The 15,885-nt window shown below is 38.5% G+C and overlaps 1 protein-coding gene across 1 annotated transcript in view; it reads left to right on the forward strand.

Moving 5' to 3' along the window:
- LOC149314769 (cytosolic phospholipase A2 zeta-like) overlaps positions 1–10,651 on the forward strand; it is a 40,201-nt gene extending 29,550 nt beyond the window's left edge. Inside the window, 6 exon segments of the mRNA XM_089521892.1 lie at positions 2,841–2,948; positions 3,080–3,274; positions 3,797–3,963; positions 7,024–7,210; positions 8,972–9,166; positions 9,169–10,651. Coding sequence (XP_089378018.1) covers positions 2,841–2,948; positions 3,080–3,274; positions 3,797–3,963; positions 7,024–7,210; positions 8,972–9,166; positions 9,169–9,215 — 899 coding nt within the window. The 3' untranslated portion in view covers positions 9,216–10,651.
- Positions 10,652–15,885: the final 5,234 nt, after the last annotated feature.

Raw genomic sequence — 15,885 nt, forward strand, 5'->3', positions numbered from 1 at the left:
TAAAAATAATAATATCAGCTGTGTTACTTAGTGTATTGTGGTTGTTGCTATATGCATTCAAATTGATTCTGGCTTATGGTGACCATATTATAGGGTTTTATTGAGAAAATTTGTTAGAGGTTGTTTGCCTTTTTCTCTTAGATTGAGACAGCATGTTTTCTCCAAGTGTCACCAAAAGGGATTCTGTTGGTGATCAAGGATTCAAACCCTGGTTTCTCAGAATCACAGTCCAACACTCAAGCCACTGTGCCACGCTAGCTGTCATTGTTCATTTTGGGTTACTTTTCATTATTTTGTGAAAGTATCCTTGGGATTGCTCAGGGAATGGAACAGAGCTTGAAACGGTCCAGTCAAAACAACTAGAATTATAGATTGGTACTCACTGTGAATGGTCATTCTTGGATACTTGGAGGAACAATGCACTCCTACCCTGTGGCTGCATAATTAAAAATATCAATTTCTTTTGGTTTCTTTTTACCTTTCTGACTAAAAATTTGGTTTATTTTATGTGATGGGACTTGCGACAATCATAAACAAGGCAATCTAACAAAGCTGGCAATGAAGGGAGAGGAATCAGTATCTGAAATGAAAAGAACTTTAGACTCTTGTTTTAATCTGCTGGTGTGAGGGGAATTGTGTTTCTGTGTGGATTGCTCCTCCAGGTGTCCAGATAATGTACTTTAAAAGTAAGTAGGAAAATTAACTAGAAAAAAACCCCTGTTAATTGCATCAATAAAGTAAATTAGTAGTCAGGCTCTGTGTTCTAGCAATGCATTGATGCCAGCAATAGTCCTTATACTGAATTTGAGGTTTACGGATTTTTTTACCACATCTGTGTAGAAAGTTTATGGCATAATAGTGGTGTTGCCTCCCCGGTGTCATGCGGTGCAGGGTGGGCTCTCTTGAGTAGAACACATATTCTTGTGTAGACTGTTGCTGTGGCTCCCTACTCACGAGTAGATTGTCACAACTGCTCCCTACTCACAAGTAGATTGTTGCAGCAGCTCTCTACTCATGAATAGACCGCCAGTGCGGTGCCCCCTGAAGTAACTGTGGCAGCGGTGAAAGCGAGAGGGGCACACTTGCTCTTCTCCCCGTGGGAGGAGGGCCCGATGGCATGTCCCCCCTCTTCTGGAGTGTCACTTGGTGCGGGCCACACCCCCCTCCAATGATGCCACAACGGCATACTGCATATCTTTTTAAGTCATACTAACTTGCATTTATTTCCTGAAGCATACAAAGATCATGTAATCTTTTAAACTAGGTGTGAGCAACTGCATGGGGTCTGTGGGTGTTTCCCCCCAGCTCTTCAGGATATACTTTTCCATGGTTGTGATGGTCCCAGGGAGTCCAGCAGCCACACAGCCCCACTGTCGTGGCTCTTACCCCCAGGGGATCCCTTAAACATTCCCTTAGAGTCTCCTAGGTCTCCATTCCCACTCCCTGCTGAGCTGAATGAGACCCCTTGAGATTCTCTAGTCTCGCTGCCACCACCCCGTGGATCTAAACCAAACAACGTCTCTCTAGCACACACGGGGACTTGCTAGAGGAATTCGTAGTTTCCTTCCTTGCTAACTTAAAGCAATCAGTAACCGTGCACGTGCACAGGAGCAGAGAGAGACAGCAGATACTTTTAAAGAAAGATATTTATTTTAAAGAAATAGAATAAGAAGATATCATTCATGCAAAGCCCCTTGCCTTGCAGGTACAGAAAGCATAGTTACAAAGTGTTCATTTCAGGCAAGCTATTAGATAAACAAAACAAAGGCCTAAATGCACTAGCTAACACATTTTCTAGCTACTCACACAGTGATGGGATTTGCAGTTCGTGTTGAGTTTCTGGATGCTCCACCTGCATTCCTGAGCCTGCCCACAGGCTCACAGCTGGTTCCCCAAAACAAACACAAAGATGGAGAACAAAGGAAGCATGGATCCTACAGGGTATTTAAAGCTCTCTCATGGAACCTTCTTGAAAAGGCTGCTCTGGCACTGCTGATTGGCCAGGCGAACCTTACTTCAGCTGTGATGTAGCTGCTCATTAACATGTGATGTAAGCTCTCATTAGCATGTACCTCCCCCCAGATTAACCCTTTGTGGTTCAGGAGAAGTCCTCAAATGACTGAAGGGCCCAGTCATTACAATGGTGCTCCAAAATGCTTCTTTTATAAGCTGTATTCCAGCCCAAACAGTGATACAGTGACACTTTGGGTTGCTATTTGGGCTGGGGTACAACTAAAAAAGGAGATATTGAAAAGCTCTAGAACATGGGAAGGTTTTGATGCATGATTTTTGCTCATTTTGGGGAAGGGTGGAATAATTTTCAGACAAAAATCAACCAAGACACACACACCAAACACTCACAAAAAATATAAAATATTTTTGAGGTGGGGTGGGGTGGGGTGGAGTTAGAAAGATTTGTGGGATTCATGGGGGCCTTTATAGCGGATGCAGAATATGGCCCAGAAGCTCCATGTGGGTCATACTTTTGCCATCCCTGTTTTCAACTAATTATCAGCTGGATACAGATGAGGTATAATTACAGAATTAAACAATAATACTAGACCCATGTCTTTAAGATGAATGGTAATCTGCTTCAGCATATATGTACATTATTTCATGTGAGCCAGTGTTTCTTTTTAACCGTATCACATGATGTTGAAATGCTACAGAAAATTACAAATTAAAAATCTAAAGCTGTTACTACTGCTTTCTTCATGTGGAGGAGCTGTGGTTTAACATTAATTTATGCAATGTCTTGAGTCTATGTTTGCTTTTGTTTGCCAAGATGGTTTGAAGAACCTTTATGTTTGAACTGAAATCTTTCTTTATTTATTCTTCAGGAATATGGGGTAGTGCCTTTGCTGCTAGTCTGGATGATGTCTTCTTGAAGGTGATTGGATCGGGACTAACATTTTTAGAATCTCTGGGAGATGTTGTCAGAGTTATTGGTAAGCATTATTACAAGAAGTTGCCTGATTTTAAATACGGTATTCTAATGAAAATATCTGATTTTCCAAAAGCTGTAGGCTAGATTAGACAGATTTTTATATGGTACTTTTTGTCTGGTTCATAATTTTAGATGACTGTCGACGGTTCCATTTCCGGGACCCCATGAGGCTGAAAACTCGTATGGTTATACCAGGTGGACTTTTGTTACAAATTTTCCAGGACTTCTTCAAATCTCGTGTTACTGCTGGGGAAACTTTTAATTTCATGCAAGGCTTGTATCTCCACAAGGATTATGTCAGCCTTAAAAAATTTGTGACCTGGAAAGGTAATTAATTTATTTTTTACAAAAATTTGACCATGCCCAAGTTGTTCAAATCAGAAGATAAAACTAATGCTAGGTGTGGGAATCCTCTCATTAATTAAAGAGCAGAACATTTCCTCTATAGTACATTTAGGTACTAAATGCAGGCCAGGCATGGTTGTTACAGGGCACTTTACAGTACAATGGACCCTTGTTATATGCTGGGGTTTGGTTCCAAGATCCCCCGTGTATAACAAAATCCGTGTATGCTCAAGTCCCATTAAATATAATGACATAGCAAAATGATGTCCCTTATACAAAATGGAAAATCAAGGTTTGATTTTTGAAATTTATACTTTTTTAAAAAATATTTTCAAACTGTGGATGCTTGAATCTGTGTATAAAAAAAAAATCCGTGTATAAGAAGGGCCAATTGTATATTCAATTTAAAAGTATTTTAGGCTCCACTAAATTTCTTAGCTGTTACTTTTACAGTTGCTAAAAGAGAAGTATGGAAGTTTTTCATTATATTGTTTCCTCCCTCAGGTACCCACTTAGATGCTTTTCCTAATCAGTTGACCCCAATGGAAGAGACTCTGTACCTAGTAGATGGTGGTTTTTCTATCAATTCTCCTTTTCCTTTAATGCTCCAACCAGAAAGAGATGTTGATGTCATCCTGTCATTCAATTACTCTTGGGAAGCACCATTTGAGGTGAGGCAAGGAAGTGTGGAGGTGATTCACACATTACATAGTCTTCATATGCCAGCCATTATTTAATAGAGTAAATACAGAAGCCTGGGCAAACACAAAATATATAAATCCTACATGTTTTTATTTATGCACTTATGCTTCATTCTAGTTCTGACAGAACCAGTGAATAAATATTTCCAGCCAAACTCTCTGTTTCTGAACTGCAAAACAGTTTGTGTGTGTGTGTGTGTGTGTGTGTGAGAGAGAGAGAGAGAGAGAGAGAGTGAGTTTCTGTTCTGGCTTGGGATCAGTTAAGATTTTGTTATGTATTTTATTATTTATTGAAATTATGAAAGGGGATTCAAGGTGGGTTACAATAATTTTAAACAATACAGCCACAGCACTAATGTACAAAAGGTAAAAAAGAATTTAATGTTACTATTATTAAAAACATGTTCAAAACAGTTAAAACACTCAAACATATTTAAAATGTAGTTTCAATAAAAATAACATAAAATAAACAGATTAGAAAACATACACTGTATTTCCATAAAAATCACAATTCAAAAGTCTGTCTAAATAAAAATATCTTCACCTGTTGGCGGAAAGGGAGCAGGCAGGAGGCCAACCAAATCTCCCTTGATAGGGAATTCCATTGTCTGGAAGCAGCCACAGAGAAAGCTGTATCCCAAGTCCTCACCAACCATGCTTGTGAAATGGTGGGACTGATAAAGAAAAAAATCTCCCCTGCAGATCTTAAGGCTTGTGCTGATTTATATAAGGAGATAGGGTGTTTTTGATATCCTGGACCCAAGCCTTTAGGGCTTTAAAGGTCAAAACCAGCACTTTGATTTCTGCCCAGAAATGGACCGGTAGCCAGTGTCGTTGTTTTAACAGGAGTCACATGATCCCTGATTAACAGCTTGGCTGCAGCATTTATAACCCTTTTTATGCTCCACATAAAACATGTTACAGTAGCTCAAACATAGTGTAATCAAGGTGTGTGTTACCCTAGCCAGATCTGGCTTCTTAAAGAATGGGTGCAGCTGGTGCAGAAGTATTAACTATACAAATACACTCCTGACCACACCTGAACCCAGGGCTTCCATGCTCAGATCTCCATCCAGGAGCACACCCAAGCTGCAAACCTGAGATTTCAGGGAAGTGTAATCCAACACAAATTGAATCCCTATTCCTTGATCTACCTTTTAATTGACCAGGAGCATCTCTTATCTTGTCTGGATTAAGCTTCAATTTTTTCACTCTCATCCAGTCCATTGCTGACACCAGACACTGGTTTAGTACAGGATCAGTTTCCTTGGAATCTGAATTCCAAAACTCTAGATGACTTCTCCCAGGGGTTTCTTGTAAATACAGTGGGTTCTGTTCTATTAGGGAAGAGAAAAGAATGAGGTCTAATTCTGTTGTTGTTGTTAATAGCCTTCGAGTCGACTTTGACCCATGGTGACCCTATGTATCAGAGATCTCCAAGTCACCCTATTCTCAACAGCTTGCTCACCTCCTGCAGATTCATGGCTTCTCTGATTGAGTCTACCTGCCTCGAATGCATTCTTCTTTTCCTACTGCCCTCCATTTTACCAAGCATTATAGTTTTTTCTATGGAGTCTTTTCTTCTCATGATATGGTCAAAATAGGACAACTTCAGTTTAGTCATCTTTGCTTCCAGGGAGAGTTCAGGCCTGATCTGCTCTAGGACTGATCCATTGATCTTTTTAGTGTTTTGTGGTATTCTCATAACTCTTCTCTAGCATCACATCTCAAATGAGTTGATCCCCCCCCCCCCCCATCAGCTTGCTTCACTGTCAAGCTTTCACAACCATACAGAAAAATGGGAAATATAATGTCATGGACAATCCCAACTTTGGTATTTAATGACATATCTTTATACTTTAGGTTCTTGTCTAGTTCCTTCACAGCTGCTCTTCTAAGTTCTAGTCTACTTCTGATTTCTTGGACTGCAGTCTCCTCTCTGATTGATGATAGAGAGCAACTATGGAAAGTCTTGAACTATTTTGATCTCTTCATTGTATATTTTAACATTAAGTAGATCATCTGTGGTTATAATTTTTGTTTTCTTAGTGTTCATTTGTAAACCTGCCTTTGTACTTTCTACCTTAACCTTAATCAATCATTGTTCCATATCTCTGATATTTTCTGCTAGTATTATGGTGCCTTCTGCATATCTTAGACTGATAATTCGAAGTGCGTTTATTTTTTTTAGCTTGAGTTTAGTTCTTCCTGAACACAGGGTAATATTATAGCAATAGCAAGTACAATTTTACACCGCTTATCAGCGCACTTAAGCACTCCCTAAACGGTTTACAGTGTGTGATCTAATTGCCCTCAACAAACTTGGTACTCATTTTAGTGACCTACAAAAAGATGCCAGGCTGAGTCATCCCAGAGTCCCTGGCTGGTATTGAACTCACAACCTTGTGGTTGGTGAGTTAGTTGCTGCAGTACAGGCATTTAACCAGGACTAAATAATATTTAATAATAAGATTTGTTGTTATAGAAATACAGTTGCCACTCCTTTCTCGCACACTTGAAGTCTGCGGTCTTGAATATTCATGGAGGGGTGACCTCCATAATTTTCAATGAGGCCCCCTTGTGGCGCAAACCCCAATTCAAGCCTGTGGGGATTGAATATTGGCGAGTCTCCGTTTTCACGTGTATGTGTGTTCCAGAACGTATCCCCTGTAAAAACGGAGGGCCAACTGTAAACATTATGCTTGTAAGGAAAACTAAGAACACACTCCCTCAGATTATAGTGGAGTCTCCTTTAGAGGTCTTTAAACAGAGGCTGGATGGCCATCTGTCGAGCATGCTCTGATTTTGAGTTCCTGCATGGCAGGGGGTTAGATTGGATGACCCTTGTGGGGTCTTCCAGCTTTATGATTCTACCATCACAGAAGGATGGACAGAATCAACAAGATGAATTCAAGCACATGTCCAAAACAGTTCTTTTCTTGACTGATTTCTCTAAGAGAAGAATGATCAACTGTAATCAAATTTAAGAAAAAATCCTGGTTATTTATCCACCTCTACCCCTTACTCTAGGTCCTCGAATTGACTCAGAAGTACTGCAAAGAGCGTGAAATTCCATTCCCACAAATCAATGTGAGCAAAGAAGATGAAGAAAACCCTAAGGAATGCTATGTGTTTATGGATGCTGAGAATCCAAAGACTCCCATTATTCTTCACTTCCCTCTGGTTAATGAAACTTTCTGCACATACAAAGCACCAGGTAAATATGTTTGAAACATCTATGTTTTAAAAGATCTTCTTGTTATTTCCAGATAGAATATTGGATTGACTGGACATTTAGAATTTACTGTATATACTTATGTACACATTGACCTCATGTATAATTTGGGGAACATTTTAGGGACAATATCATGGATTTTGATATGATCCATGGATAAGTCGAGGATAAAATTTAGGGGCATAGACAAAGGATGTAAAGGACAAAACAAAAGGAAAACACCACTTCCCTCCCTCCTCCTTCATCTCTAGACCTCTCCTGATCACCTAATATCACTTCCCTGGTACTGGAGGAGAAAGTTTGAACATCAGATTGAAAAGGGAAGGAACAGGAGGGAAGTAACATTTGGTGGGCAGGAGATATCCCGACAGGAAGAAGGAAGATTCAGGGAGAAGGTTTTAACATTGGATTGAGAAGGGAAGGTATGGGAGGGAAGTGGGGTGTTTGGTGGTCAGAGACATCAGAGGAAGAAGAGGAGGATGGGGAGAGGAGGTTTTACATTAGATTGAGAAGGGAATTGCGCCCCCCCCCTTTCTCTACCTCGGCAATGATTTCTGACAGAGCTGCTGAGGCAGGAAGAGAGAGAGTTTGTGTGTGAAAGAGGTCATTCCCTTCTGAATCAGATGTTAAAACCTCTCTCCATCCTCTTCCTCCTCCTCTGGATCTCTCCTGCTCACCAAACAACCCATTTCCCTCTACATCATTCCCTTCTCAATTTGATGTTAAAACCTTCCCATCCACCGCCTCTGAAGGAGGTTATTTCAGAGCGCTTTCAGAGATCACTGCTGAGGGAGGAAGAGTGGGACATTGTGGGGAGGGTGCTTATTTTTAAGCAGTATTGCTGTATGACCCATATATAAGTCCACCCAGGATTTCAGGGTCAGGTTTTGGGCAAAAAAATTTCAACTTATTGTCAAGTATATACGGTTGATTGCAGTCATTAGGCTGCTGTAGAGAACAGACAAAGCTTTCTGTTTGGGTGAGGAGATGAACTGGATGTTCTTAGAGCAGCCTATTTTAAGGAGTTAAACTTGCAAATCTACATAGAAGATTACTAACTCGTATATGAAAAAGGCTGTACCCTACTAACCAGTTCTGTCATGCACATTGCAAAATTAATATTACAGTAATTTATAAATAACTGGTGTGATGTCCTAAAGAGTGTTTCCCAACCACAACTCCTCAGATGTCACTGGAGGGCCATTTCTATCATTGGACATGATGGCTGGGATGGTGGAAGTTATAGTTAACATCTAATGACCTGAAGTTGAGAGACACTGTTTTAAGAGTTATCAGTATTTCTATTTTATAAGTAGCCCACATCTTAATTTTTGTATGGGGTTTCCTTTAATCTTCAGGAAGAAAAAGACCCCTGAACATTTAATTTATTACACTATGAGTTCATGGGAACAATTCATCAGTTGTTTCAATAAAATGATTCAGCAGATGCAAAGTTGAAGCCTGATCATTTTCCACATTCTCTAATTGAATTCTCTTTGTAATCTGCTATAGTCAAATGTATTTTTTGCCATGAAATGTCACTATTGGAGGCAACTCTGTGGTAAGAATTAAATATGCTCCTGCTTTGAAGTTTTTACAAAAGTGTATTGCATGACAACCCACCATAATTCCTATCTGTTGCAGTTGTATTGACAGCCTCAGGCACTGGTCACATCCAAGTATCAGAATAAACCTGAAGGAAAGTACTTACCCAGTTTATCTTTGTCCTTTCTTTGGCTGTAGGTGTAGAACGTGAATCAGAAGAGGAGAAAGCATTTGGTGATTTTGAAGTTGAAGCAAAAGACTCTCCATATCGGACATTAAACTTCACCTTTGAACCCCATGAATTCCATAGACTGGTAGAGCTGAGTTGCTATAATGTACTAAATAACAAGGATGCTATTTTGGATGCACTACGTTTAGCTTTAAACAGGCGAAGGCTAAAAAGCAGGACATGAACACTTCTCTGAAAACAGGACGTGAATAGATCACTGTGCTTTATGAAAAGTTTAGGTAGGAAAAATGAACCTGCAAAATACCCTATTTATGTGAATGTGCATTGCACTATTAAATTCTCTTTAGATTGCACTGAAAGCTTGCATTCATTTGGAAAGACATCTGTTTACTCTTTCCTTTTTGGACTGCTTCAGTGCAGTAAACAATAGACTCGTGGAATTGGATATGCCAATTTCCAGTGCTATAATTCCAGAATCTAAGTTTATGCGTATTTACTAGGATATTTTTTCCTTATTAACAGTTATATGGAAATATAATCTGCTAATTTATAGGGAATTTTCTCTTTATACATTGGTCTTGGTCTGAACATCTCAAAGAAGCCAAACTGGATGAGGAGAAAACTGTTTGATCTGATGAGCCATCTTATTCTGAGCCTTGTATTCCAGAAATGTTCATTTAATCATATTAGGAAACCAACCTGTTTGCTGGGTCTTCTATAAGTAAATTATGGAACAAATTGATGCTACTAATAGTCAAGGTTTAATTTATTCAAGACAAGAAAAAAAATCTTTGATTTAGCATTTGATTCTAGCAAAGTAAATTATTCTTTTAATTTTATATGATATTAAACATTCGGAGTCTTCTGCATCAGTTAGTAGGAATGTCTTTTAGGCCCTGGTCCTTTGGTTCCCTAACATTATTTGCTTATTATAGGGAGTCCACATGTGGTACAGTGGTTAAATGTCAGTACTGCAGCCACATGTTTGTGAGTTCAATCACAGGGCTCCAAGATTGACTCAACCTTCCATCCTTTCGTAGGTTGGTAAAATGAGTACCCAGCTTGTGGGGGGCAATTAGCTTACAGATTGTAAACCACTTAGAGAGTGCCGAGTTCACTGATAAGCGATATAGAAATGTACATGCTGTTGCTATTGTTATTGCTGACTGTTCCTTACTCTGTCAGTCCTTTACTTGATCAAAATGAAAGAGGCCATGCTGAAAAATGAACCCTTTTCTTTGATTTTCCCTGAGAATAAAGATACATTCTCCAAAGGGAGGAAATATGAAGATGTTGCTTTTGAGCCATATTGGTAACTTGTGAAAAGACTTCTTTAAAAATCTCTATTCAGACTTGTCTTCTGTCTACCTCCTCTCTACTCCTTCACTCCCTAAGATTGCACAGAAAAATCTGAGAACTACTTTTAGATTTGTTTTTATTGTTATTTTGTTAAAGTGTCTTAATCATTGTGAACTCCAGCATAATGGATGTAAATGGCTGTTTCTTCTGGGCTATGGGATGCAGTTGCTATACCATGAAGGAGAATTTTTGAAGAAGAAATGATGCTAGCCATCAAATTTCACCCTGGGATCAGATGATGTGGACAAAACAGATTCATGATCAGGTTTATTTATTGTAAGCAATCAATGTATTTATGAACTATGCAAAATCTTGACATCATTTTTGAAATTAACAGGAAATTAAACATTTTTAAAAAAAAGTATTTGTTATTTTTTTGTAAAGAGAAATACAACAGTGCTTTGTATAAATAATAATAATAATAATAAATTATTTATATTCTGCTTTTTTGCAGAGGAATCAAAGCAGATTACAACAGTATAAGAATAAAACATCGTACAGTTAAAAATTACAGTTAAAAAGAACGATCCCATATCCTACCCACCCCCCCAAGCATTAAAAAAAAATTAATCAAAACCTTAAAAGAGATTAAACAACAAGAAGGAGTAAAACATTCCAATGTGAATTCACTAAAATTGTGGGTAGATTTGGGCAGAAAATTGTCTTCATGGGGGGGGGGGGGACAGGACGAGGCCGATGATAAATAATGAAATGTTTCTATTACGTAATTTTGACCATCTAGTTCATTTAAAAAAGCTGTGTGATAAGTGTTTAATTTGCCCATTATGAGCAGGTCATTTACAAGGTGTTAGGTGATACTTTGATGTCCAGTTTTAGATGGCCTAAAAGTAACTGGGGTATTGAAGACACCAACCTAGAGCAGATAGCAATCCAGCAGAGGGCAAGTTTCCTGCAAGCCTTATGCAGGCCCTCAGTATTGGTCACAGGGCAGTAATCTGTCCCCATCCTGTGATGGGAGGGAGGGATGCATAACTTTACAACAATTGTAGGGAGATGTAGGGGCTAGGGATGCATTAGCTGTCTTGGAGGACTGTGCACCTTAACACATTTCTAACGCCCCCACTAAAGTCTCTACTGAGTGAAGGGGTCATTTCCACTATGTTTTTAGTCTCTTCAGGTTTACTTCCTGTTTTAAAAAAGGCTTCTCTTGGTCCTAAAATAGCCCAGGGGGCCAAAAACATGGTAAAAATGCCTCCCACACCACCTGTGGCATTTTGGGAGAAATGTTTTGAAAAATTGAAATGAGTAAAATATCTCAGGGGGTTTACAGGGCACAGTTTGTTCATCTCTGCTCTACAACCTTAAGGGCAGAAATGTCAAAGGAGGTATTTCTGGTAACCACTAACATGTAGCAAGGTGTCTCACTGTCATGGATTATTTTCAACCATGACTAGCTGTTTCTGAATGTCTTCTGCAGCGGAGGGTCCCTGAGGTTAGTGATTTTAAAGGGTGGATCATAAAGTAAGCAAACAGAACATCGTGTTTTGGGGACTACAAAAAGATCAGTCTTTTAGAATTAATTTTGGGTCTGGTTAACCCATGACTTCAGAGGGGCTTCTAACTGCTCATTTCACCAAGATTAATTTTATGATGTTTATTAATAAACCTCTTTCTTCTTGAATATAACCAGGATCTCACTTTTTACAGTTGGAATACTGATTTCAGTAGAAGTAGAAGTTCTAATAGAATCTAACTGAAACCAGTAATGGAAGAGCTAGCTCATTCCCACTCCTACTAGCTTCTCTAAAGGCTGTTCTGCTTTGCTGTCTAAGCTAAGGTTACCACAGATTTTACTGTTACTCCTATTGTTATCACATTGTTGCTATATTTTGCATTTTGTATTGTGACTCCAGTGGATATTACTAATTTAAGATTCTTCAAAACGGTGCTTGGTATTCAAAGGTGCTTTTGTGTAAACTGTAAACACTTCTGCTTATACCAAATGGGGTCCTGATTTTCACTGATGACCCTTTACTCACTCTGAGTCCCTATGCCAGACCCTCAAACTTGTGAATATTTTTGGGGGCCCGTGGGGACTTGCATGGGTAGAAACAGTTATGAAAATTAGGAGCCTGCCTTATTGCTTTTCACTTGTGTGAAAGTACCTTTGGGTGCTAGATAGTTTTAAACACCAAATCTGTTATGTGGGAAAAGTTTGTAAATTCTTGAGCTAATCACTACACTAGAATATAGGACCACTACATAATTATGGCAGAAGAGGCCTCTTTGAGCCAATTGTTTGAAATCATAAGTAGTATATGTGACAAAAAAGTGGTGACTAGTCTCTGTGTAAACTAACTTCCTTCTATGCTTTTACCTATTTTTTTTTTATCATATGTAGTCATTCAAACATTTAGATTGAATGAGACTTCATACATTTGCATAAAAGTTTAATTTGGTTGATACAGAATTCTCATTGTTAGATAAATTGAGTTAGTGATTTACAAAGGAGAATAACCCATCTGTTTTTTAAAAAAAATGGATTAAAAACCAGAAATATTAATTAATTAATTAATTAATTGATTAATTCATATATATTTGGCCTCAGAGCATGATCTCTTGCATTTGAACTAGATTTTGGCTTTGTCAAACAAATGTTATGGTTGTATCATACAGTTTCAGCTTCTGGTAGACACATTACATGAAATAAGAAGGGCAGCATAAGTTGTGGAGAACACAGCTATCCAAATTTCAGCTTAATTCTTTGTGTTTTTCTTTTCTTTTCTGGCATTGGATTATTTGTCTAGTGACTGTAATTCACACCATGCTTCACTCTGTTGTTATTTATGTTAAATATTTATGACCCACTTTTCTGTTAGACTCAATAAAGCTTGGACTTGACTTCCATCACCAGGGACAGAGTTCCATTCGATATGTTCTCATTGATAGAAAATAGGGGGAAAATTTTCCCAATTCCCTGTTTTTTGCTGAAAAAGATGAGGGAGCCTCTGCAGACTTCCAGAGGTGAGAAATAATTGCAGGGGAAGGTATGTAGCAAAACTCACTTCTCTCCACTTCAGTCAATGGGATCCTTTGGGTAAACCAAACACTTTCTGTGGATGCAAAGAGCCCTTCCATTCCTGGAAAGTAAAATCTGGATCTAAAGCAAAAACACGATGGACTAGTTGATCAAATAAATTCATGCCTCTAAAATTCTTCATTAAGCTTGCATGTATAAGGGTGGTTTATATGTAACAGGCAGGACTTGCTCTTCAAGGTTCTCTTGGAAATAAGTGCCTTTTTGTAACCTAATGTATACATAATTTAAATACCATAACATCTCATGACAGAAAAGAAACTCATGAGTAAGGATAGCTCTTCACCCAGCCTACCGCCCATAGTTAATTTTTACAGCAAAATCATGGGTGGACTGTTCTGAGGAGGGTGATACCTGTTCTCTGTAGTTGGACTGTAGATAGTGTAAAACAAGGGTGGGTAGCAGGACTTAACAGGAAAAAAATCTACAGAAACTCTTGTTAAGTGTCCTTTCCTATATAGTTTGAAAACAACTGAATAGGAGTAGTGGAATGGATACTACTCTACTTCCATACTAAAGCCTGCCATTGCTATTTACATGCTGAAGTTAAAATTAAATCTTTCCTGGGTTCTTAAAAACATTAAACTGCAACAACAAACTCTACTTTTCTCTTAACCGATTATCACATAGAGGCTTACCATTGCTAAAAGGTGGCTAAATCATCCGAAAACTGTGATGGTGTGATTGCCAGTCATGTTTATTTTCCATGATTAAATCATCAGGGAGGCATATCACTCCTCTCCTGTCATCAAAGCATTTGTGCAGCAGCCATTTCTCCAATAATGGAAGTTCCCGGTATTGGAGAAATGGATGCTGCACAAACGCTTTGGTGATGGGAGAGGAGCGGGATGCCTCCCTGATGATTTATTCATGGGAAATAAGAGTGACTGGTGATCACACCGTCATGGTTTTCAGACGATTTCACCATGTTTTAGCAACAGTAAACCTCTGTGTGATAAACTCCTTATAATTGAAAATAGTCTCTCTGAGTGAAGAACAGTCTGATGTTTTTTATTTAGAAGGTGGCATTTGACTAGGGATAAGTAAATTGGTCAGTTTCACTTTCTCACATCCCTGAATTCTTTAAATATCAAGTTATTTCTGCCCTAAATATGAAGTCTGTAGATTTTGATAATTTATTCCAAAAGTAACAAAATTTTCCCTTACCTATAGCACTCAAATTCAATAGGTACAGCTGTCCTTAGAACAGAGTGGGCATTAAACATGCCATGTAGCTGTTAAAGATGCAGAGCCTGCCAAGTGTTCCCAGTTCAACTTTTCTTTTTATATTATTAATTGTTTTTATCGTTTTAAAAATATATATAAAGACAAAAAGAATAAACATTCACAGATTACAAAGCATCATTCACAAAACATTGAAATCTAAACATTAAGACAAATAAAACATAATAACTTTTCAAACCCACACTTCAGAGATAAGCATTCAAAGCTCTGGCCCTTGAAGGACAATCCTGTTAATCATGGTTTCTCCTGTGTTTCCCCAACTTAGGTCAGGAGTTCTTTCCATCCTGAATATGTAGAAATATGTGGATTTTGGAAAATTGAGACAAATTTCTCACCCTTTCCTACCTGATTACAGAATGCTGCATCAATTAGTATTTCCTGGATCAAAATACTTCTGCTCAGTGGTGGTTGTTGGCTCCCTTCTTGAGGGGGGAGTAAATCTATTCCAGGCTATAAAGGAGCTATGTAAGGTACTGAATGCATTTTGAGGGTACAGCACCATAGACAAGTCCTTTAACATTTTAATTAAAATCTGAACTTACCCACCGACATGGGAGACGCTTGCCACCTCTGCCACAATTTCATTAAAAGTCTACAGAACAAATGGAAAGAGCTCGCTGAAGATAATTTAACATGACTAAGCAGTGAGATTTTAAAGAGGCAAGATTGAGCCACTGGTATGAGGAGAACAATGAAACATACACTGTTCATAGAATTACAGAATCATAGAGCTGGAAGAGACCACAAGAGCCATCCAGTCCAACTCCCTAAAGTGTTCACCTAAAGTGTTCCCAACAGATGGCCATTTAGCCTCTGTTTTAAAATCTGAAAAGAAGGAGATTTCATTATACACACAGCATATTCACAACTCTTACCATCAGGGACTTCAAGGTTAAGAATGTTGCAAGGACGTTATTACAAGTTATACCTTTATAACATTACAAGTTATTCCTTGTAATGTTAAAGTGGAATTTCTTTTCCTGTAGTTTGAATTCATTGCTCTCAGTCCTAGTCTCTGGACCAGAAGAAAACAAGTTTTCCTTATCTTCAATATGACATCCCTCCAAATACTTAAACATGGCTATCATGCCATCCCTTAACCTTCTCTTCCCCATGCTAAACATACCCACTTCCCAAGTCTCTTCTCATAGGGCATGGTTTCCATATCCATTGATATACAGTGACCCATTGATTATCTATAGCCTTCTTGTCTTCATTATGTTTAATACAGGCCCGGTATGTTTCTCTGCCTGGTCTCCC

The sequence above is a fragment of the Sceloporus occidentalis genome, unplaced genomic scaffold, assembly GCF_023333645.1.
Source record: "Sceloporus occidentalis isolate IW3139 unplaced genomic scaffold, rSceOcc1.0.p SCAF_4, whole genome shotgun sequence".
NCBI classification, from domain to species: domain Eukaryota; kingdom Metazoa; phylum Chordata; class Lepidosauria; order Squamata; family Phrynosomatidae; genus Sceloporus; species Sceloporus occidentalis.